General features: G+C 35.4%; 3 protein-coding genes across 5 annotated transcripts in view; 2 read left to right on the top strand and 1 right to left on the bottom strand.

The window, feature by feature from the left end:
• Nucleotides 1-210: 210 nt before the first annotated feature.
• Nucleotides 211-2,992, top strand: LOC127855169 (gastrula zinc finger protein XlCGF57.1-like). The gene is made up of 3 exons (XM_052390581.1): nucleotides 211-406; nucleotides 1,231-1,350; nucleotides 1,694-2,992. Exons 2-3 carry the CDS (start codon nucleotides 1,257-1,259, stop codon nucleotides 2,929-2,931), a joined length of 1,332 nt encoding a protein of 443 aa, XP_052246541.1. The 5' UTR covers nucleotides 211-406; nucleotides 1,231-1,256; the 3' UTR covers nucleotides 2,932-2,992.
• A 1,555-nt stretch (nucleotides 2,993-4,547) lies between these two features.
• On the bottom strand, nucleotides 4,548-21,716 carry LOC127855168 (splicing factor ESS-2 homolog). The gene is made up of 7 exons (XM_052390580.1): nucleotides 21,495-21,716; nucleotides 16,429-16,585; nucleotides 13,517-13,624; nucleotides 12,592-12,743; nucleotides 11,364-11,840; nucleotides 7,684-7,796; nucleotides 4,548-5,716 (listed from the first exon to the last, which is right to left on the bottom strand). The coding sequence occupies exons 1-7, from the start codon at nucleotides 21,603-21,605 to the stop codon at nucleotides 5,389-5,391; spliced, it is 1,446 nt and encodes a 481-aa protein (XP_052246540.1). The 5' UTR covers nucleotides 21,606-21,716; the 3' UTR covers nucleotides 4,548-5,388.
• LOC127855167 (peroxisomal carnitine O-octanoyltransferase-like) overlaps nucleotides 21,676-24,443 on the top strand; it is a 28,707-nt gene continuing 25,939 nt past the window's right edge. For 2 of the 3 annotated variants that reach the window (XM_052390576.1, XM_052390578.1), the window contains exon 1: nucleotides 21,676-21,827. The gene's annotated coding sequence lies outside the window, so the exon portion shown is untranslated. The remainder of the gene's footprint in view (nucleotides 21,828-24,443) is intronic. The other variant, XM_052390577.1, reaches the window with a different exon arrangement.

Here is a 24,443-nt window from a genome sequence, read left to right as displayed (position 1 = left end):
ACACACTGCAATTAAATTTTTTGAATACAAACTTTTTGCGTTCTCTCTGATTCTAACCATACACCGGGATCTTTGCAAGCAAAATGTTACGAGCTACCATTTGAACGTTTGAAACCGATAAGGAAAAGCTTTGCCAGTTATAAACGTATTTTTAACGCACAGTTTGTGCTTTATAACCTTAAATGATTTTCGTAGTTACGGCCCTTTTTACCAATTTTGTCATTACTTTAGCGAACTGTATTTTGTTCACATCATTGATTTAATGGAACATAGAAAATATTAGGTTTACCAAATGATTTCAACTGAGATGTTCACACAGATTAATCAACATATCTTACTGTCTTGATTAAAAAGATGAGGACAAAAATATATTAACCTGTATCGCTATTGCATAGTTAACTCACAGGTACTTGACACGTTTATTTGGTCTTAATGATTATAATAATATCTTTTATGAGTTAAATATGCAAAATCAATCTTTTGATTCTTATTTCCCGAGAATGAAACGACCAATCTTTGACGAAGCAACATGCTCATCCGTATATGAAACTTTGTTTGCATACAAACTTTATAAATGACAAGATGCTGGCAGAAGCTGCAGAATGGAAACTCCATGTCATGATACATCCACAGGGTTAAACCGTTATATTGTGTCCATTTTTGGTTGACATCTACATTAAAATACCTATAACTGTATCATGGTCTGTATGTAGGACTGTCTGATTCACTGGTTAAAGGGACCTTTTCACAGATTTTGGCATGTATTGAAGTTTGTCATTAAACGCTTTATATTGATAAATGTAAACATTGGATCTAAAAAGCTCCTGTAAAAAAACAAGAATAAAATTAAATAAAGAAAAAAAAAGTAACCCTCAACTGGGCTGGAACCACTGATCCCTGGAGTAGAAGTCTTAACGCTTAGACCACTCGGCCATCCGGCTCATACAATTAGTGATGTATTTTATACTTCATATAAGCAATCCTCGTATTGTCACAAAATATAACAACAGCAACAGAACTCTCCAAATTACTCAATCATTTAGTGTTGCAACTCTTTATAATTTTCAGGTTTTAAAATCGTCAAAAGATGCAGCAGCTTACATGTATAATGGATGTTTTAACAATTTCATTATTTGATGACTGTCTTCAAAAATAAATTGACACATGTAATAATGTTTTGGAACAACTTAAGTTTGTGACATATTTTAAGTACAAGCATTTTTTTTGCAGGAAATTGTAGGAAGATTTAATGAACAATGGATGTTTATCTGTTGTCGCTTTACGTAACATTGGAACAAGAAATAGCCATAAGAGAACTATTTGTCTTCAAAGGGTGGACATTCAACAAAGGTTTTGACACTTTTGTTCTTAAATCTGATTTTATTTAATAATCAACTCATGTTACTGTAACAATGTTATAATTTCTGCTAAACAATACTGCCTAATAAACTTTTTAAAATAAATAAACATTATTTGATATGGGAATATAAATTAAACAAAGTTTTATCTTCAAACACTGAGTAAGAAACTTATTTTCAAATTGAAGTAATAAAACTCTTCAATCATACTCACCTATTAAGTATTCAAACAATTGCTTATATTAAACACTGAAGTTAGCCTGTATAAATTATCTATTTTGTGTTGCAAACATGTATGTCTAATTTCTAAACAAAACCATTTTCTTATTTTTTAGATTTGCGTGATAGACAGATGACTGTCAATGAACAGACCTTTGAACCAAGTCAATACTGTGATAGGAGTGATGTTTCTAAGTTTTCAATAAATCAAACTGGCTCAACAGGCCCTGATGACGATCAGGGTATGGTCGGTACAGATGTTTTATCTTACCTACAGGACTATGTAACTGCTGCCCTTGGCTCAGAGCAATCAATCATGGAAAATGAAGAACGTGACTTTGAGGAAATCTGCAAAAATTCTGAAAGCAGTGCATCCATATGTTGCAAAAAGGAATTTCAAGAAAATTCAGGTTCAGAGACTGAAGTTGACGATGCTCAAGGGTTGAGACTCAATAATAATAATGATCTAAATAAAAATGACATCATTAAAAAAGAAAAGTTGGAAGAAACTATACATGGTTCACAAACTGTTGAAAAGTCTTGCAGTTATGTGAAAGAAGAGAATAAGTGCAAACAAAAAGACAGATTTACTTGTAGTGAGTGTGAAAGAAGTTTTAAGCGTTTATCTGCCTTCGAAAAGCACAAGATAAATGGTAAATGCGTGTTTGTGTGTGAATTTTGTAACAAGAAGTACACTTCGCAGACATATAGTCATTACATGTTACATATGAAATACCATACAAATGACAAGAGCCATATATGCTCCGAATGTGGAAAGTGTTTTGTAGAAGCTCACAATCTGCGTAAACACATGTTGCGACATACTGGGAAGAAAACATTCCAGTGCGAAGTTTGCGGTAACCAATTCTATGAGTCGGCTCAGTTAACCCAGCACAGGAACATTTTCCACAAAGAATCAAACATTGTGCACAAATGTGACCAATGTGAGGCCATTCTCAGCACAGCAGGTAATCTGAAATTTCACAAAGAAGTTGTCCATTCTCAGGAGCGTCCTTGGACGTGTGAAATTTGCGGCAAAAATTTCAAAACTCAGAAAACTCTGGAAAAAGTTCACGCTAAAGTGCATCAGGATGTCTATCCATTTAAATGTGATTTTCCCGGCTGTGGAAAGGTGTTCAAAAGATCTGAAGGATTATTGGAACATTCCAGGCGTCATAGAAATGAGAGAACCCATGTTTGTGATCAGTGTGGTAAAAGGTTCTATAACAGGAAGGACTTACGATTGCATAACCGAATTCACACTGGAGTTAAACCTTTTGCTTGTTCTCTGTGCCCATATAAATCCACCCTTGCTGGAAACCTACGAAAACACCTTAAAATTCATCAGTCATAAAACATTACTTAATTGCCTATGCTGGTACTGTTTAATTGCCAATACAATCATTTACATGTTCTGTGGGTTTTCATTCTTGTACTTCTAAAAAAGTAAAATCATTCGAGTTTTAGTTGAGTCAGCCAGCTGTTGGCTTATTGTTATGCTATCACAGCATTGCATTGAAGGTTTTGTGTATGTACATGTGTTTATCAATGTGATCCATATGTCCTTTAAGCTTGTCTTACTAAAAATTCATCATTCAACATGCAATAATTTATAAAAGTTGTTCATTATAAATTGTAATAGAAAAGGCTTTGTGGCATTAAACAGATATCTCCTAGCTTGATGGTCAAACTTAGAGGTTAAAGGTCAAATTTAGAAATGTTGCAGCTTGTCTGAAAGTAACTTAATAATTCACAAGGGAATCTTACAATCTTGCCTAAAATTCTGTGGAGACAGCGTCTGGTGGATGACCATTGTCCTTGTTGTGGTTAAAGGTCAGCCGTGTTTTTTGTCATCATTTTGGGAATGGGGCTTGGTCCTTTGGAATGGGAAAATAGCGTTGTTTTGACTAAACTTGGGAAATTAGTGTTTTAGATTTTTTCCAAAGAAATTCTTTAAAATCGAGAATACAAGTGATTTTAATATTACATTTACTACGGTTCAACTTTTAGATCTGGAAGGGTGATGAACTAAATGTTGAGACTTATTAATATTTTTTGGGGGGAAACCTTCAAATGGGAATTTTTAGGTCCCATTTGGGAAACATTTATACTTTTTTCTATTGGTAATGGGTCCCCCTACCAGACCTAAATTTGAATGAAACAAGAGCTGTCTCCATAGGATGACTTATGCCCCGGATGGACGCAGATTTGGAAACCTAAACGCAGATCCTAAGGTCAAGGGGTCAAAATTTGTGTGCGTATGGAAAGGCCTTGTCCATATACATATGCCTACCCAGGCCTCGACACTAACAGTGTCCCGGGAACCCGAGACCCCTAAGTTTTTGTGAGGGACACCAGTTTTTCCCAGGATTTTGCTCTAATTTTAATAGGCAGGGTTCCCTATGGACACCAATCTGTACAAGTTAGTGTCAAGCCCTGATACCAAATATGAAGGTTACATCTGAAGCGACATAGAAGTTATGAGCATTTTTCGAAACCTACACACAAAGTGTGACGGACAGACATACAGACAGTGCGATCACTATATACCCTCCTTCGGGGCATAAAAAACAACACTAGTCAGAATATGGGCATGATGCACCTTGTGCTGACTGTTATTTCATTTAACCAGCAAAAATTAAAATGCATCATAATAATTATGTTGTCCACGTTAAAAGGATTATTTTGTAAAATGTTCGGAGGTCAAATACACACTGACATTTTAAATTATAACAATATATTAGCATTCTTTACAACAGACGGGCATCTACCGGTAGCTTACAATTTACTTGATAATGTTGAAACTTTAAAACAATATTTATTTGATAATGTATAAAAACAAATATGCATCATGATAAGAAATATTTATTTAAATATAACTCTATCAAAAATAATTTAAAATGTCTGTGTGAAGAAGTTACATTGGCCATTCTTGAGGAATACAACCAAGGACAGTTATAGGACAATTGGTACTTAGTATGAGAATTTATTAATTTGCATGGTAAATAGCATACTCGTACAGAACAAAAGTACTTTCTTCTATGTATTTCAGTACTAAAAGCACATAAATTACTTGGCAATCGCCTTGTAATACCCTTAAGAATCCAACAAGAAATGAAAGATATATACATTTTGCGTATTGATGGTAACCTTTCAATGTGCAAACAGGCATGGTATGATGTATTGATAAACTGGGCAAAGTTTATTAAATCACTAATTTATAATTGGAATATATTGAAAAAATAAAGTCCTTTTTTTAGTTAAGCATATTATTTCTAATAAATGACTAGAAAATGAAAATTTAAAGACTCACACATAACTCCTTTCTTACACTCATTTAATCAGATTGTTAATCCACAAGTCTTGAATCCACAAGGAACAACATAATATTTATCATTGTTAAACTACGTTTAAGGAAAGGTCTTCCCAAATCTGCTGATAACTATAGGATTGCCAAGTATGCAAAAATGGTTGCAAACGGTGCCATAAACTTTGAAACACTACATTACTACATATCTTAATGCAGCATCACACATAAATGATTGCCTTGCATACAATTCTGATCTTGCACCACTTCTTCCCCTTATCCCTTAAGGTGGGCTTAAAATTCCTGATGTTCTTAGCCAATATCACTAGTATTATAACTAAACAAAAATTACAAGTATAGTAATATTAACAAAAGTGCAGAATCACAAGAGCACACTGTTTTCCCACTTCTCTAGTTCTGATCTGAGGCAGTGGCCACCATGCCAATGCACTTGTCAAAGTGCTTTTCCCTTAGCAAAAAAATGCTACCTTATCAAAGTATTGCTCAGAAAAAATCTGTCGCTTTTTGCCGTTTTCTTGGAATCTTCAGCAAATTGTCAGTCAATGATGGAGCCTCACTTGCATCCCGTTTCTGTCCAGGGGTCAAACTAGGGGAATCACTGAACAATGGCGTCTTATTTTTAGGTGTTGTCTTGGGCGTGAGTTTCGGGGTCTTGTCCCCCGACTGGCTCCGGGTCGGAGAGGGACTGTAGCTGGCCCGGAGAGCCTTGTCTGTCCCAGATCGGACTGCAATCTTGGAGCCCAGTAGTCTCTGGGCGGCAGGGGACAAGGAACTGATCCTCTCGATAGCCGAACCTTTGCTTGTGCCAGGGCTGTGGAGAAAAAGAACAAAAATATGAGCCTCTTTTTTGGGAGAATCGGGCAAAATGCATGTGCATAAAGGCTTATCAGGTAAGCCTTTCCGCCTTGAATGAATTTTCATTTAAACGGATGTAGTATAAATGAACAGTTCCATGAAAGAAAGTGTTCCCTGATGTGTGTGCAGACTGCACAGGCTTACTTGTGAAATAACATTGTATTGCAATCACATATATTTCTGGTATGTTGTAGTGGTACACTAGCAATGCAGATATAATAGAATTTTAAAACATCAAAATTCTTTGAATTGATATCCCGCGCAAAATAAATTGTGTTTATGGATTGATGCATATCCGTTGATATAAGGTATAATCCTTAAAAAAATAAAATAATTGTAGGGCAATTGTTTTTATGCATTGCAATTCTCCTTATTGATGTCTATACACCCACAAAGTTTTATGTTTAAATCTTGAAGTGTATCTGTTACACAGCCCTGAAAAAATACATCATATAAAACAACAAAGGGCAATAACTCTTATTTATGTAAGAAAGTGTAGAGTTATGGTTCTTGTGCAAGGCAATTCTGCTCATTGATATCTATACAGTATACACCCACAAAGTTTCATGTAGAAAGCTTGTATCTGAGATATAGCCCAGAAAAGTTACATTGACAAACAAGATATGTGTTTGTCAGAAACACTATGTCCCCTTTTGCACAGCTTTGAAACTATATATTTGACCTTTGACCTTCAAGGATGACCTTGACCTTTCACCACTCAAACTGTGCAGCTCCATGAGATACACATGCATGCCAAATATCAAGTTGCTATCTTCAAAATTGCAAAAGTTATTGCAAATGTTAAAATTGGCGCAAACAAACAAACAAACCAACAGACAGGGCAAAAACAATATGTTCCTCACTATAGTGGTGGGGGACATAAAAAACAATAAGAGAAATAACCTTATGTGAAAAAGTGTAGGGTTATTTTTATTATGCATGGCACTTCTCCTGATTGGTATCTACATGTATACACCCTCGCAGTTTCATGTTTATATCCTTTATAGTTTCTGAGATAATGTATAGCCTAAAAAAGTTTGTGACAGACGGACTGGCAAATGGTCGACAACCATTATATATCCCTCCGCCTTTTGCAGGGGATAATACATATCTTGCAAGTAACAGTGAGTACTGCTAACATATAATTCAACTCAATGAAAAGCAAGCGGCATCTTAATATGCATTAATAAACAAAAATACGGGTATTAAAGCTGTGTTCAATAAGTGATCTTACTGACGCTTTCACATTTACACATTTAACTGTGTAGAAGGTATTTTATCAATTGCTCAATTAGACACACTACATACCCAGGAGTTAAAAAACACATCAACATACTTTAAAACTCATTATTTACTTTGAGAGTACTAATGTACCTGAACAGTATTCTTTTTCAAAGTGTGACATATCAAAACAAAACAGGTGTGTTACAGGATGTGATACATACGATCACAAAACAAACCTTTTCATTGCCATGGGGAAATACATTGTACATTTATTACAGAACCAGGACAAATGTTTTTCAATAAAAGTTTGAAAAAAAAAGAAAGAAAATGCATGACTTTTGACCTCATACTGTGATTTGTGACACATCCTCTGGTTAAGGTTAATAATGCTCCATGGTATTAAAATCCTCCCAGGCATTAACAAATGAAAACAAATGTAATTTGACCTTCAATTGGCAACTTGACCTTTCAACAAGGAAAATTAGATTTGTACATGACACATTAAGTTATATTAAAATCAAATCATATACAATTTTCAGAAAAAAAACAATATCTTGACCAATGGGGACTCACAATCAATAACCACACAATCATCAACAGTCAGTGACACATCTATATGCCCTCCTGCGGGAAAATAAAAACTTAAAAATAAAATAAAATATTCTTTGATGTGTCAATCAAACATGTAACTGCCAATACCTCGCAAATCTGGAAGCCAGTCTCAGGGCATTCTCCTTCTTATCTCTGTGCTGTTTGCTGGCCTTTTCTGCAAGCTGGAATGCCAGCTGGTCTCTTTTCGGAACGTCAGGAATCTGAGTCAGAGATTCAGGGTAAGCAACAATATGCCATAAACATAATGTTTTTTCTGGTTTTCAGTTGAAAAAAGTCTGATAAAGGGAGACAATTTAAAATGTGTATTGTTAACCCCCTTGTGTAAAACTGACCTTGATTTCAATTAGAAACAAGAGCACCGCCTTGCGGGTGCAGACCGCTCATCTATTTTCTTTTTAAAGGTGAAGGGACTCTCATTTTCAATCACAAAGGAGGGAGGAGTGGAGTGAAGAGGGGTGTATAGTGTGGGGTTGTGGACATTTATTACATTATCTTCCAAAAAAGCGAAAAAAAAAAAAAAAAAAAAAAAAAATCGGGGGGGGGGGGGGGGGGGGGTATAGTGTGAGGGTGTGGTGATAATTTGTGAGATGATCTTAAAAAAAAAAAAAAAAAAAAAAAAAATCAAAAAAAAAATTTGGGGGGGGGGGGGGGGTGGGGGGGTGGGGTGGGGGTATAGTGTGAGGGTGTGGTGGTCATTTGTGAGATGATCTTATAAAAAAAAAAAAAAAAAAAAAAAAAAAATTAGGGGGGGGGGGGAGGGGGGGAGGGGGGGGGAGGGCACGGGGGATGGTTTGGGTGAAGTCTATTGTGGTATGTCAGGTAAGAGTAGTTTCATCAAAGTATCAATCAAATCTAATCATAAATAAAGAAGTTATGGCAATTTTAGCAAAATTTAATAATTTGACCTTGAGAGTCAAGGTCATTCAAAGGTCAAAGTAAAATTCAAGTTGCCAGGTACAGTAACCTCATGATAGCATGTAAGTATTTGAAGTTTGAAAGCAATAGCCTTGATACTTCGAGTGGATCGAAACACAAAATTTAACCATATATTAAAAGTTACTAAGTCAAAAAAGGGCCATAATTCCGTAACAATGACAACCAGAGTTATGCAACTTGTCCTTTTACTGTACCCTTATGATAGTTTGTGAGTGTTCCAAGTATGAAAGCAATATCTATGATACTTTAGGGGTAAAGTGACCAAAACATAAATCTTAACCAAATTTTCAATTTTCTAAGTATAAAGGGCCCATAATTCCGTCCAAATGCCAGTCAGAGTTACATAACTTTGCCTGCACCGTCCCCTTATGATAGTTCATAAATCTTGCAAGTATGAAAGCAATAGCTTTGATACTGTAGGAATAAAGTGGACCTAAACACAAAACTTAATCAAATTTTCAATTTTCTAAGTATAAAAAGGGCACATAATTCTGTCAAAATGCCAGTCAGAGTTACATTACTTTGCCTGCACAGTCCCCTTATGATAGTTAGTAAGTGTTGCAAGTATGAAAGCAATAGCTTTGATGCTTAAGGAATAAAATGGACCTAAACACAAAACTTAACCAAAATTGTCAATTTTCTAAGTATAAAAAGGGCACATAATTCTGTCAAAATGCATGCCAGAGTTATCTAACTTTGCCTGCCCAGTCCCCTCATGATAGTAAGTAAGTGTACCAAGTTTGAATGCAATAGCATTGATACTTACTGAGAAAAGTGGAACTAAACGCAAAACTTAACCAAAATTTGCAATTTTTTAAGTATAAAAAGGGCACATAATTCTGTCAAAATGCACGCCAGAGTTATCTAACTTTGCCTGCCTAGTCCCCTCATGATAGTAAGTAAGTGTACCAAGTTTGAATGCAATAGCATTGATACTTTCTGAGAAAAGTGGACCTAAACGCAAAACTTAACCGGACGCCGACGCCAACGCCAACGCCAACGCCGACGCCGACGCCAAGGTGATGACAATAGCTCATAATTTTTTTTCAAAAAATAGATGAGCTAAAAAAAACGAGATGTGTTCGTCAGAAACACAATGCCCCCTATTGCGCCGCTTTGAAATAAATATAATTTTTTTTTTTTTTTTACCTTTGACCTTTAAGGATGACCTTGACCTTGAACTTCCACCACTCAAAATGTGCAGCTTCATGAGAACGCCGCTTTGAATTATTTTTTTTGACCTTTGACCTTGAAGGATGACCTTGACCTTGAACTTCCCCCACTCAAAATGTGCAGCTTCATGAGAACGCTGCTTTGAAATTATTATTTTTTTGACCTTTGACCTTGAAGGATGACCTTGACCTTGAACTTCCACCACTCAAAATGTGCAGCGTCATAAGATACACATGCATGCCAAATATCAAGTTTCTATGTTCAATAATGCAAAAGTTACGGCCAACGTTAAAGTTTTCCTTTTCTGACATACTGACGGAAAGTTCAACTGCTATATGCCACCATACCGGGAGCATAAAAAGTCTGATAAAGAGAGGCAACTCAAAATCAAAATGTGCATTGTTTCTGATTGTTCATAGTTAGTTTACATAGTTGTTTCAAAATCAATCTGTTTTTAGTTGTGGCGACGTTGACCTTGGAGATATTGGCGTAATTCTTTCGCGCAACACACCGTCCAATAATGGTGAACAAATGTGCCAAATATTTTAAAATGTCACAATGAATGACATAGTAATGGCCCAGACAAGCTCATTTACGGCCATTTTTGACCTTCAAACTCAAATTGTGACCTTGACCTTGGAGATATCGACGTGATTCTTTCGCGCGACACACCGTCTAATGATGGTGAACAAATGTGCCAAATGATTTTAAAATCTCACAATGAATCACAAAGTAATGGCCCGGACAAGCTCATTTATGGCCATTTTTGACCTTCAAACTCAAGTTGTGACCTTGACCTTGGAGATATCGACATAATTCTATTAAGCGACACATCGTCTAATGATGGTGAACAAATGTGCCAAATGATTTTAAAATCTGACAATGACGACAAAGTTATGGCCCGGACAACATCATTTATGGCCATTTTTGACCTTCAAACTCAAATTGTGACCTTGACCTTGGAGATATCGAGGTAATTCTTTCGCGCGACACACTGTCTAATGATGGTGAACAAATGTGCCAAATGATTTTAAAATCTGACAATGAACGACAAAGTTATGGCCCAGACAAGCTTGTTCCGCCCGCCAGCCCACCAGCCCGCCCGCCAGCCGACATCGCAAATCTAATAACCATTTTTTTCCTTCGGAAAACCTGGTTACAAAATGATATTTTCATATACAAGGGTAAAATTGTTTACCACTGTCAAAAAGAACAATGAAAATTCCTAATTTTCATAACTTTATTTAGGTTTTCACACAGAAAGATTGTTTAAATGGGACCACTTTAGATGGCAAATCCATTATCTAGAACTAGGGATGAAATATGTTTTTTATTTTTTATTTTATTTTGTCGTCAAATACTGAGAAAACCAGTTTGTCATAAGTTAACATTACCTTTGATGTCTGATGACTGACCTCAAATCCTGTTGAAGGCCAACATGTGCAAAACATTGTTTCAGTTAAAAATTTAAATTATAATTTCTAGATGAATTTTGACTTCGTTTTTATCAGGGTATAAATTACTATAATACCAGTTTTAAGGCAGTAAAATGCCATCATGATGTATAACATCATTTTAATTTTATGATAATTATGATCAAATAGAATTACAACATAAGTATAGCATCATTAAAATTTAATGATAACACCAACAATTACCTTAAACGCGGGGGCATCAGACGGCACCAGTGGCGTCTCATTGGTCAGCTGGAAAGGTGTCCCCTCAATCTCTCCCCAAGTCATGAATGGTGAGTCTTCAACCCCCGGTGCTGGTGAAGGGGTTGCCACAAACCCGTAACCGTTCACTCTTGGTGTCATGGCCACCTCCAATTCCTTCCCATCATGCCCAAATTTCCCAGAATGCATAACAGCCTTATCAGAGGCAGCCTGCTTCATGGCTTCTCTGTTCTTCAGTGCGTTCCACGGATTTTCCTTGAAACGCGTGTTCTCGTGAACAACTTTGCGAGGTTTTTTCTTTTTTAACTCAAGAAGTTCAGATGCACTGTAGTCTACTCCGTCTGGAACGTACATGAGTGCGTTTCTTGTTTTATACTTCCAAGTGTCCACCCCAGCTTGGCCATCGGTTATTGCTGCCTGTGTTTCAATATTGGGCAAGGCTAAGCGGTCGTTTTCCTCCTGAAACATTTCAACAAATATTGAATACAAAGAGTGAATATCATTTTTAATCTTGGAAACACTAGGACAAGTACAGCATTTGTCATATTAATACATAATAAACATTTCATTTTTCTTATTAAAATACATCTTTCAACAGTTAACTTAAATAATTTTAAAACCATTTATTTAAGCTCAATTGCCCCGAAAGCCTATTGCTTATTAAAACACTATCAAGTCTATTTCCTGGGTAGGAAGTGTACTCTATGTCTTTGGAGTAGAAATTGGGAAGGCTCCCAGTGTGAGAACCTTTGACCTCTCGCTGACAAGATGGGTACCATATTAACCCCGCTGCAACTTTATCTCACCATAAACATTTGTATGACTATGAAAGCTACGGAAAACATTCATAAATCATATGGAGTGAAATTGTAACCCTATCCTAAAATTTGTGTTCGAAAAGGTATAATTTCCTGTTGAAATACAATAGTTTATTAATAATTTAAACTTAATAAGACCAAAACATAGGACAATCAGCACCATAATTTACCAAATTGTTTATTGTTATTTGAGGAAATTCATTCACATAATTACATAATTATCTGATTATTCAGAGAGAAAATACAATACATTTAATTTTTAATTTAAGCTAAAAAAAAGTCTGAAAAATAATTAGGTACTGGTTCTACAAGAGTGTCTCAATAAGCCATTTGTTTTTTTCCATTGTTTAGAAATAAGTAAAACAAAACTAATGAAGCACTTGTACATGCACCTTTGTTCGGTTAGTCTCGTTTTCAAATAGCCATCCATGTTTTTCTCTGTGCTTCTTTTCAGATTCAGCCAATATCTGCCCAAAGGATTGATTGTCTTCACTTGTGTTGCGAGATAAGAAGGAATCCAGGTGTAGCTTTGGACCTGAATCATCTGTCCGGTTCAAACAGAGATTTTATCAATTAGAACAGGTTTATGGATGCAAGAAATAATGTCAGAAATTATGGACTAAATAGACTTCATTTCAACTACATACAATCAGAATGAATTGAATAAGATTGAAGTTTATGCGCTCTCAATACATCAACGACCTGCAAATACCTTTTGTAACTTGTGTTTGTGCATGCAAAATGTCATCTTGATACTGGGATATATTATGTAAATTTATTTAAAAATCTCATCCTGCATGATGGAGAAACAGACCTCACAGCCACACAAACATCTACTATCACCACTACCATATATAACAAACACTGTACAAAAACTTCAAGTTGTAATGATATGATTATCGTAAGAGCCAATGTTTTTCATAATACCATAATGCTGGATAAAGTTACTCGCCAGGCACAAACACGTGCCTTCACTTTATCCATGTAAGGAATATGCACAAAGTGTCCAGTGTGACCTTGGCCTTTAAGCGAGCAACTCCACCCAATCAGTAAGGAGGAGAAACAACCACAAGCTTCAGGCCACTGTATATTCTATGTTGGAAAAACAAAGAAAAGGGCAATACATATGCCAAAAATTGTCACAGCAAAAAGCCCTTCTTTACGACCATCTACACATTAAGATCACTCAACTGTGAAAGCTTGAGCGAGATCCACCCTGTTATTAAAGAGAAGTTCAAAACCGAAGCTTCAGAGCGTGCTATTGTACAAATGCCCCTACTTCATATGGGCATAAGTACAAACGCTAACAAGTTTTACCATATGCTATATTCTCCAGGTTATTCTCTGTCAGGGTAACTGTGGGATGTTTCTGTGTTTCAGGTCTGGAACCCGGTTCTGGAGTTTCAAAAGTTGATGGGGACGAATCTGCAAATATTTCAAATAAATTATATACTTTACACTTTACATTACAAGTATTTTTTTTAGCTCACCTGTCACGAAGTGACATGGCGAGCTTATGTGACCGTGTGATGTCCAGCGTCCGTTGTGCGTGCGTGCATCCGTCAACAATTTGTTTGTGTAGCAGTAGAAGTCACAGTTTTCATCCAATCTTTATGAAATTTGGTCAGAATGTTTATCTTGATAAAATCTGGGTAGGGATTGTATTTGGGTCATCTGGGGTCAAAAACTGGGTCACTAGGTCAAATAATAGAAAAACCTTGTGTAGACAATAGAGGTCACAGTTTTCATCCAATCTTTATGAAATTTGGTCAGAATGTTTATCTTGATGAAATCTGGGTTGGGATTGTAGGGGCCGTCCATAAAGTATGTCACGCTTTTTTATCCACCATTTTTACCCCCCCCCCCTGTCACAAACTGTCATTAAATCTTGGACCCCCCCCCCTAAAGTACGTCACAAACTCTAACTTTTGAACATATATTTTTTTAATAAATACCTATTTCAAATTTAATCTTAAACAAAATTCACAATTAAACCGTGTTAAAATTTCACTTAAAAGAACGTTCACATTATTAAAAGACTTTAATACTAGAATAGTTAATTGTCAACAGTTGTCACATTTTTTCATTGAATAACATGTTTGATTTAAAAATGTTCACTGTGGACATCATCCATCCATGGTGAAGTGAAGTGTTCATCCATCAGGCTTTTATGACTGTAGGGTTGTTACGGTGTGCAGTATGAATATTTATCTATGTGTTAACCTCTAATAAAAACGAAATTATAATTCAGATTTTTTTTCAACCCTTTACTAACTAAAAAATGGAACAGTCCAATAAATTATTTCCTCATTTACTAATAAAATCTGCGTGGAGGTTGTGTCTATTGAATAAGCCGGCCCAGCCAAGGTGCCTATTAAAAACCCGAACAACACATTCAGGAGATACGCAATTTGTCTTATTTTGACATAAAACTAATTCAAATGTTTCACTTTTTTTAAAAATTATTGTCAAATTTTACTTAAGAAATAATCAATATTTTTTATCTTTTTTTTTAAATAAATGTGTGACATCACACATAACCTGATCCCCCCTCCCCCATGTCACAAACTGTCACACTTTCTTACACCCCTCCCCCCACCTGGAGCGTGACATTCTTTATGGACGGCCCCGTAATTGAGTCATCTGTGTCAAAAACTAGGTCACTAGGTCAAATCATTGAAAAACCTTGTGTAGACAATAGAGGTCACAGTTTTCATCCAATCTTTATGAAATTTGGTCAGAATCTTGATGAAATCTGGGTTGGGATTGTATTTGGGTTATCTGGGGTCAAAAACTAGGTCCCTATTTCAAATAATAGAAAAACCTTGTATAGACAATAGAGGTCACAGTTTTCATCCAATCTTTATGAAATTTGGTCAGAATGTTAATCTTGATGAAATCTGGATTGGGATTGTATTTGGGTCATCTGGAGACAAAAACTAGGTCACAAGGTCAAATAATAGAAAAACCTTGTGTAGACAATAGAGGTCGAAGTTTTCATCCAATCTTTATGAAATTTGGTCAGAATGTTTATCTTGATGAAATCTGGGTTGGGATTGTATTTGGGTCATCTGGGGTCAAAAACTAGGTCACATAGTCAAATAATAGAAAAAACCTTGTGTAGACAATAGATGTCACAGTTTTCATCAGATCTTAATGAAATATGGTCAGAATGTTTGTCTTGTTAAAATCTGGGTTGGGATTGAATTTGGGTCATCTGGGGTCAAAAACTAGGTCACTAGGTCAAAGTTAAAAAATAAACAACTTTATAGACAGTAGAGGTCACAGTTTTCATCCAAACTTAATAAAATTTGGCCAGAATGTTAATCTTGATGAAATCTGGGTTGGGATTGTATTTGGGTCATCTGGGGTCAAAATCTAGGTCACTAGGTCAAATCATAGAAAAACCTTGTGTAGACAATAGAGGTCATAGTTTTCATCCAATCTTAATGAAATATGGTCAGAATGTTTATCTTCATAATATCTGATTTTGGATCGTATATGGATCATCTGGGGTCAAAAAATTAGGTCACCGGGCCAATTCTAGTAAAACCTTGTGTAGATGAAAGTGGTCACAGTTTTCATCACGTCTTAATGAAATTTTGTCAGAATGTATTAATTAAGGAAATCTGGCTTGGGATTGTATATGGGTCTGATAGAATTTAAGTTGATGTAGCAAGGTTAGTCAGGTGAGCGATTCAGAGCCATCATGGCCCTCTTGTTTTACAGTATTTCAATCATAACATGGCCATCAGTTAACACACAAACAATTTTCTTCAGTAAAGTGGTTTACCAATTAAAAGTGCACATATTGAACTCTGCCCTACTTGAATAAGAAGAAGGGGGAGAATGACCAAATAAATAATTTAAATTATTAGTTGAAAGTGATGTAATTCTGTGGTAATCCAAAATGTAAAGGTTTAATAATAAGAACAAAATTTCTCTTTAAAAGCAAAAACTACCAATATTACACTTGAAAAGTTCAAACGTGAATTAATACTGAACAAGCCATCATAAACCAGGTATGGGTCAGATGTCCATAAAAATAACACTGGCGATCTTGGCTGTTTAAATTCTGATTAGATATTCAGTTGTATGGTTCAGGGATAAGAAATGTCCACATCATTAATAATTGAAAACTTGGAATTTTGGCACAGAATGATCAATTTTGTGATTAGAAAGACAATAAGAAATACAAATTTCACAGAAACCACGCAGCGCCAACATACATATAGATTTGTCTGTGTTGGGTCTTCTAGAGAATCTGAGCTCTAGTTCACGTAACTTGACTAGGTCATTCTTCTCCATTGCTTCCATGTATTCAGACTGTGCCTTCATCTTCGACAAGTCGGGGAAGAAATCTTTCTCTATGATCTTTTCAATACCCTGGAATTATATTAAAAGTATTTAAAGTCAGTAAACTCTTAAAATACATTCAAACTTATAGGGTATTATCTAAGCTCAGAAAAAGTTCTAGTTGACTAATCATCTTAAAAAAAACACTGCATGAGCAAATGAGGGCATAAATATGCACACTAACCTTTCTTACCAACAAACTAAACATCACTACCATTTCTTATTTGTGGACATTTTTAAAAGACAATATTGTTAACCTGTTGTTGGTTTATTCTTTGGTTGAAAACCCAGTTATACAGAAATGTCTCTTTTAGCATGGGTGAAGATTTTCAGAATCCTGAAATTGAGGCTGGGGTCCTAAGGTCTGAAGGACCCAGGTTAGTTCAGGGCATTGCCAGAAAGTCAGAGGTCCCTGTGAGCTCCTGGATTTTGGCTTATTTTAAAAGCTTGAAATCGTTGCATATTGATTTGACTGTCTCTTTTTAACAATAATACATGTCCAGAAAAACTGAACAAGGGGCTCACCTGGGATTTAAGTAAAAATCCTTGTTAATGTTCACAAGCTTTGCCTTTTTTTTGAACCCAGTGACCTTGTTTTCACCCGATATGACCCAGTTCCAAACTTTACTAAGATATCATAGGAACAAATGTTCTGACCTAGTTTCATTTACTTGCACCAGCCACCAAGTTTTTGACCCTGTGTCAAAAGCCTTTGATGTGAATGCTGAGTTGGGGCCAATTTCTAAAGAGTTACAACTGTAAGCTTGTCACACATCAATAAGTGGCAGTTTCAAATGGCATTACCGTAATCGGTTGTGTATAACGCGCATTTGTGTATAACGCGCATCAACTTTTTGAAGCAAAAAATCGGGAAAAAAAGTTTTTGATGCAAAAAAACTGGGAAAAATTCGGTTCCATACTCCATGGGCTAACAGAAAATCGTTTTATTTACATTGCCGGTCTCGCGCGTTATTTCGAGCGTCTATGCGATATAGATGGTAAGGTTACATTACACAAATATATTTGTGTTTGACAATTTGCAAAATATTCTTTCCAGAATATGCGCGGTCCTGAAAAGGACCTTTGTTGTTGTCTTTGATCGTCTTTATAAGGGTCGTCCGTCTATGTCCGAAACGTCAATATTGTGACTGACAATTAAAAAATTCTGACAATTCAAAGACAATTTCAAGATTCTTTCTCTGTCGATCGCAGTGCTATTCAAGATACGGTAAGTCTAATGACAATTTTTATAATGATTAAAAATGGCAAATGTGCAGTTTTTATTCATGTTGAAGAGTGTTGTTTATTGCTCATTCAGTTGCTCAGTATAATTGACAGGTGACTTTAACGACTCAAACTTCTCAACACCATTACTGACATTACACGCGATAATTAAACAGTGGAGGTGTGATGCCGTCTGCCGGTTCGCATGTTTTGATAATAGCCCAGCTACACAAAACTTGACAGGTGACTCAAATCTTGACAAGACGTATGAAAACGTGTGAACAAACACAACATCAATTTTATTAACACATTTGAAAAGCAATAAAAATAATCATCAATATCGGGAAAGGCCTTGCCGACATACTATTGTAAATCGACAAGTGCCCCAATTAAATTGTGTAACCCTAGTACAGTAGGGTATAATATTGTGGGAATAAACAATAAAATTTAAATAAAAATGGCTTCCTTGTTTTTCATTATCTCCTTCAAATTTATTTGATTTCGATGCTCTGTACGTACCTGAAAAAGATAGAAAATATTAATTTTAACTTTATAACGTTTGTTAATCTATATTCAGATCGTAAATATAATACAATTATTAACATAGTGACAGTTAAATCGACTGGGAACAGAATGGTCCGAGTTACCGTAACTGGGTAACTGACAGGGAAAAAATGTTTTGGCATGCCTGTTGTTGTGCATAACGCGCATCAAGTTTTTTAAATCAAATTTGGGGGTAAAAAAGTGCGCCTTATACACAACCGATTACGGTAATCAATACCACATTACTGGATGCATGCACAAACTGTCCAAACTGCCCAATAGAGCATTAATGAATTGGCTTCTTAGAGGATATGATGTGTGAAACTTATCGGGCATTTTACCGGATAAATGGATTTTAAATGGATGTGAAGAAATAAATTGTGTTTGCTGGAATTTAAATAGAAGGTTGTTTTGACTTGAAAATTAGGGTGAAATGGATTTCTCCTTGCTCATAAAATAAAGCCACTTTTGCCGACTTTCAGCGAAATTCTTGTCCGAGTCGCCCGTGGTTGTAACATTATCTTTCATACAAATTTTGCACTTAAGACAAATGTCCAAAACCTGTTATATAACAACAAGCCAGTGGAAATCATTTTTACAAAGATGTAATTGTTATTTGTTTTTCAGACACATATTCACCGCTGTGTTTTGCCAAGAATACTTTAGAATTTGTCACCACCTTCGCTATTGAATCTCAGAGTACGATGCTGTCCGGTAATCTTTCGCAGTTAAGGATCAATTGGTTTAAAAACATGTTCTTTTATAAATTGACAACAAAATATCTATATTTATTATGAAAACAATAAGTTCATGTGCTTATTAACACAAAAATATCTAATTAATTCAGTGAAGAACTGTCCGATTTGATTTCAAAACAAACATGACTCACTTCATTTTCAAACTATCAGAGTGTCCGGTAATCTTGCGCACTTTGTATAATGACCTCGTTTAGGCAAAATTTCCAAAATTGTAGACATATGGTGTCCAATTATTGACAAACAAACATTCCAGAAAAATATTTTAAAAATCAGTTTGTAAAACCATTGAAATTAAATGTGGATTTCTAGTGCAGTTTTTGTTCACTACAAATCAATAAATAATATAGTCACTAATAATAGTGTACAATTAATAAAAAAGTACCGGTATGCGTGAAAAAAATGCATAACAGGTTTGATACCACGATCATGCTTCCATAGTTTACAGAAAATATAAAAACTAGGCCATTGCGCATGCGGAGATCATACCAAAATGGTTTGACAGAATGGCGGGAAATGATGACTATGTCGTCTGATGCGATATATTTTTATGGCAAAAAATATCAAAACTGATCGGATATTGTGCAATGGAATAATAAATTACACGTTGGATATATGAATTCATAATTTAAAGTATGAAAACGCTAAAGACTGCAATGAATTTGTGATTCATTTTGAATTTTTCGTTAGAAGGCCAGTGTTTACGATGTATAGGGATGACGCGACCGGTGTTTAAATGAAATGATCGAATTTAATTTTGCATGGAATACGTAACTTTTAAATCCGTTAATTCTTTAAAATGTGAAATTCCATCTTTCATCACTAAAGAAAACCATTCGTCGTCTGCGAGATTCGCAAATGCGAAGTGCGCAAGATTACCGGACGCGCAAGATTACCTGACTTAACTGTATACTCTTCAAAACATCTTTTCCAGATGGTTTGGGTCATGTAACAAATTCTTAAAAGTTGGGTGTGCACGCCGTTAATGAAAGTTTCCTAGCCTTTCGGCGTTTATTAGACATTTTATTTTTTCTTTAAATTTAAACCTATATATTTTAGCTCAATTTAATAGAAAGCCCATGGCTTATTTTGAAATGCTATTGAACTGTTTCAGAAAAAACATTCCAGAAAAATATTTTAAAAATCAGTTTGTAAAACCATTGAAATTAAATGTGGATTTCTAGTGCAGTTTTTGTTCACTACAAATCAATAAATAATATAGTCACTAATAATAGTGTACAATTAATAAAAAAGTACCGGTATGCGTGAAAAAAATGCATAACAGGTTTGATACCACGATCATGCTTCCATAGTTTACAGAAAATATAAAAACTAGGCCATTGCGCATGCGGAGATCATACCAAAATGGTTTGACAGAATGGCGGGAAATGATGACTATGTCGTCTGATGCGATATATTTTTATGGCAAAAAATATCAAAACTGATCGGATATTGTGCAATGGAATAATAAATTACACGTTGGATATATGAATTCATAATTTAAAGTATGAAAACGCTAAAGACTGCAATGAATTTGTGATTCATTTTGAATTTTTCGTTAGAAGGCCAGTGTTTACGATGTATAGGGATGACGCGACCGGTGTTTAAATGAAATGATCGAATTTAATTTTGCATGGAATACGTAACTTTTAAATCCGTTAATTCTTTAAAATGTGAAATTCCATCTTTCATCACTAAAGAAAACCATTCGTCGTCTGCGAGATTCGCAAATGCGAAGTGCGCAAGATTACCGGACGCGCAAGATTACCTGACTTAACTGTATACTCTTCAAAACATCTTTTCCAGATGGTTTGGGTCATGTAACAAATTCTTAAAAGTTGGGTGTGCACGCCGTTAATGAAAGTTTCCTAGCCTTTCGGCGTTTATTAGACATTTTATTTTTTCTTTAAATTTAAACCTATATATTTTAGCTCAATTTAATAGAAAGCCCATGGCTTATTTTGAAATGCTATTGAACTGTTTCCTGGGACTAGAACCAGTATGGGAAAAATCTAAAGAACATTCCCACAGTGGGGATAGAAGTTCATAGAACTGGTGACCGCCCGTTCGCTAGGTATAGAAAGTTGAAATTTTCCAGAACTTTTGAGACGGAAGTAAATTTCTATGTAGACACTGGCCTGAACTGTTGTCTATGTAAACTAACTACATATATAATGGTGGCACTTATAGTTACAATATACTTATTCCAATGGAACGCAGTACGATAGAAACGGTACAACTACAACTATTATCAATTGCAATTCGTTTTCCTTTTGCATAAGCGTTTTTTATACAGTTGATTTTTTATTTCAATTCTTTTTTTGCGCATAAAAATCTTCAAAACGATAAAACGATCTTTATCTGTTGCTTTGTTTACAACTTAAAAGGAGTGCTTTGTAAGAAGAAGAAGAACAAACCTCTGTGTATTCCTCTTCATCAAGAACTGAGACCTTTTTCTTTTCTGGTCCCAGAGCGCCCTTCGGTTTGGCCACTACTAAGGCCTTACTACACATTTTAGCTAGGTCCATTGTGAGATAAAAAGGTAAGTCGCTTAAAATTTAAGCAAACCATTTATTTATTTTACATATGTCAAACGTTCCGGAAGTCGTAGTGCTAAGACGCTCTTGGCGTCTGCTCCAAGCCTCCATAGGCAAAGAATAAACAACAACAACAATTTGGACTTTGAAATTAGAACTTGTAATTGTATAGAAAGTGTTCAAACAGACGTTTATTGTTAGTTTGGTTACGATGTATGTATACCTGCAGTTAAAAGATGTGTGTGTTATTGTTGCTTCGTGTAACGTCATGAATCAGTTGTCCATGTAATGAAAATGTAAACAATATCTATAGTGTTACCATGTTCGGATAAATAAATTCGGATTAAAAAAACAGTCTTCGAAATTAGCTTTGAAAAGTCACATGCCAGTCGGACGAGTTACTTAAGAATTATTACATGCCCAACATATTTTTTACATGCCCAAACTTTTTTAACCAAAAATGTAACAAACCACAACATGCTTGCACTTAAATGCTACACATAGTAAAGCAGAAAATTTGTTTCAACAGTAGTGAATACAATGACATCTAATCAGTCACTAGAATAAAGACGGTCGATCGTTACACCAGAGCGCTTGGAAAGAGCGTTATCTGGTGTCCTCGTACGCATTCTTGGCTTCCTTTTTCTATTAATCATTGTCAATTTTCTATTTTGGAAGTGTTTTACCGGGCTTAGCCCCATCAACATACAATAGATACTACATAGCCTCTATGTCGACAATGACATTTGTTGACATTGACGAAAACGGAAGCGTATTACTTGATTGAAATAATCGATTCAAAAAGCATCTACTCTATTACTTTCTAAAGAAACCGTCGATAAGAACTGAATGTAACCGAAATGCATCGGTCAAAAACAATAACGATGACGTGAGCAGGCAGGTGCATGTTGTTATACCGATAGAATTTCATTGTTTTACAACTTCCAAAATTGAAAAATAGATTTGCAAATATCAAGAACTTACGATTTTTTTATAAACTGTCAATTGGCTTCAATAATTAACATGCCTGGCGGGCCACAAACATGAATTTTCGTATGCGCCCGGCATTAATTTAACTCGTCACGGGCGATCGGGCATGTGCTAATTTCGAAGACTGAAACAACGACCATCCTAGGTCAGGGTTCGACACAGTAATGCACGTCCGACAGACATTGTCTAGTAAGATCGGTGGTCGGGCTAGTAAAACTGCGGGCTAGCTTGTCCGACTGGTCGTACATGAAAAAATCTATACTGATTCATAGAACTATAACTAACTGCTGTGAAAACCTTTTTTCTTAATGTGTAAAATTACTCTCGTATCTGTTATTTACATCAGAACAAAACTAGCGTATATAAATAAACACGGAGCATTCACATGATTCATCGCTATTTTTAGACGCAAAGGAGGGCTTCCCACAGAAATTGCTTTTTTTTTCCATTTGTCAAGTTGTCATGGATATTCAAGATTTTCTGCAGTGTCGTAAACCTTTACAGCATGTTTTTACGACTTTTATCGAAAATCAGTATCGTCAATGTTAACATTTTGGCGTAGCAGACAAAAGAATGTAATTTAGAGAATGGCTTTGTTCAAGTACGGATTTTCGTCCGAAAAATCAGTCAAAAAGAAAAATCCGACGGTAAAACTGACAGGAAATGTAAATATTAAAAAAAAGAAAACGTCAATTTTATCCTAAATGGAAAATTGAGTTTCCATGGTTTGAACTTGACGAAGAAAAGCAAAAACTGTTTACTCTATGCATCAAAATAACTTTCTGCTGTTCACTGATTTTTTAATTATAAATCCTGATTAAACAGTTACAGTACACTCCACGCGTTTTCCCCAAAAAACGCGCTCCCTCCGCGGGTTTTTTCTGCTAGCGAGTGTTCACGCGGCGTTGAGAGAGTGGTGAACTCGATTAAACGCTCGGCATTACGCCGCGTTCGCTAATTCCCGTGGCGTGTACATTTGTATTACTTTAGCCTAGTCGGTAAATGCAGACAATTTCCGTTCTTATCAGTGACCGCCGCGCAACGCTGCGTTAGCAGTGTGCTACTGGGCATGCCAAAAATTAAACATTGTTATAATAAATTGTTTAAATACTGTAGTACATGTATAAAAAAGAAAATTGTATAGAAAATTAATACGTATAAAAATTATGCTTTTAATTCACAGGTCCGTCTACAATATGAATGAATATAAGACATTTGACAAATTAATATTTAAATCATAACACATATAACAAAAGAATAAATGTTCCGTAAAATTTCCAAATGAGAATAATAATTAGTAATCCGAAACACACTACGATTTTTAATGTTAACACAACGTTTACAAATGCTTCCAATATTCAGTCATCATGTATATTTCCCGACAAAAGCGCGCGAAAATTATGCTGCAATGTACAAGGTCAAGGTATACTCTTGCAAAGGGTGCGTGTATTGAATTTTTTATACAAACTTTGTAGCGCAGAGAACATTGAATTTTGTTGATTTCAGTTAAAAGTTACTTTGGTATTTTTTAACAAAATTATATCGCGAATAAGTTGATATTTCCTCCAAAATAATTTCAAATCGAACACGCCGAATCTTTATCGTTACGGTATTTTAGTAGAGTAATTATTTTAACAGTAATTGTACTGTAAACTGATTAAAGAAGACATCTGGGCGGAACTGGATTTTAAGTGTTTGACGTTATGAAAACACGCAAAGCTTGTCTACTGACCTATTGTGTAGACTGCTGTCTGCGGTGTTTTGACAAAAGGGATTCACATGTGTGAATGTCACTCTGCCGATTTGGTCCATAATTACTGGTAAACATTGTTTTGAATG

The sequence above is a fragment of the Dreissena polymorpha genome, chromosome 13 (assembly GCF_020536995.1).
Source record: "Dreissena polymorpha isolate Duluth1 chromosome 13, UMN_Dpol_1.0, whole genome shotgun sequence".
NCBI classification, from domain to species: domain Eukaryota; kingdom Metazoa; phylum Mollusca; class Bivalvia; order Myida; family Dreissenidae; genus Dreissena; species Dreissena polymorpha.
The sequence above is the reverse complement of the archived record's forward strand: the minus strand, read 5'-3'. Positions and strand labels throughout refer to the sequence as shown.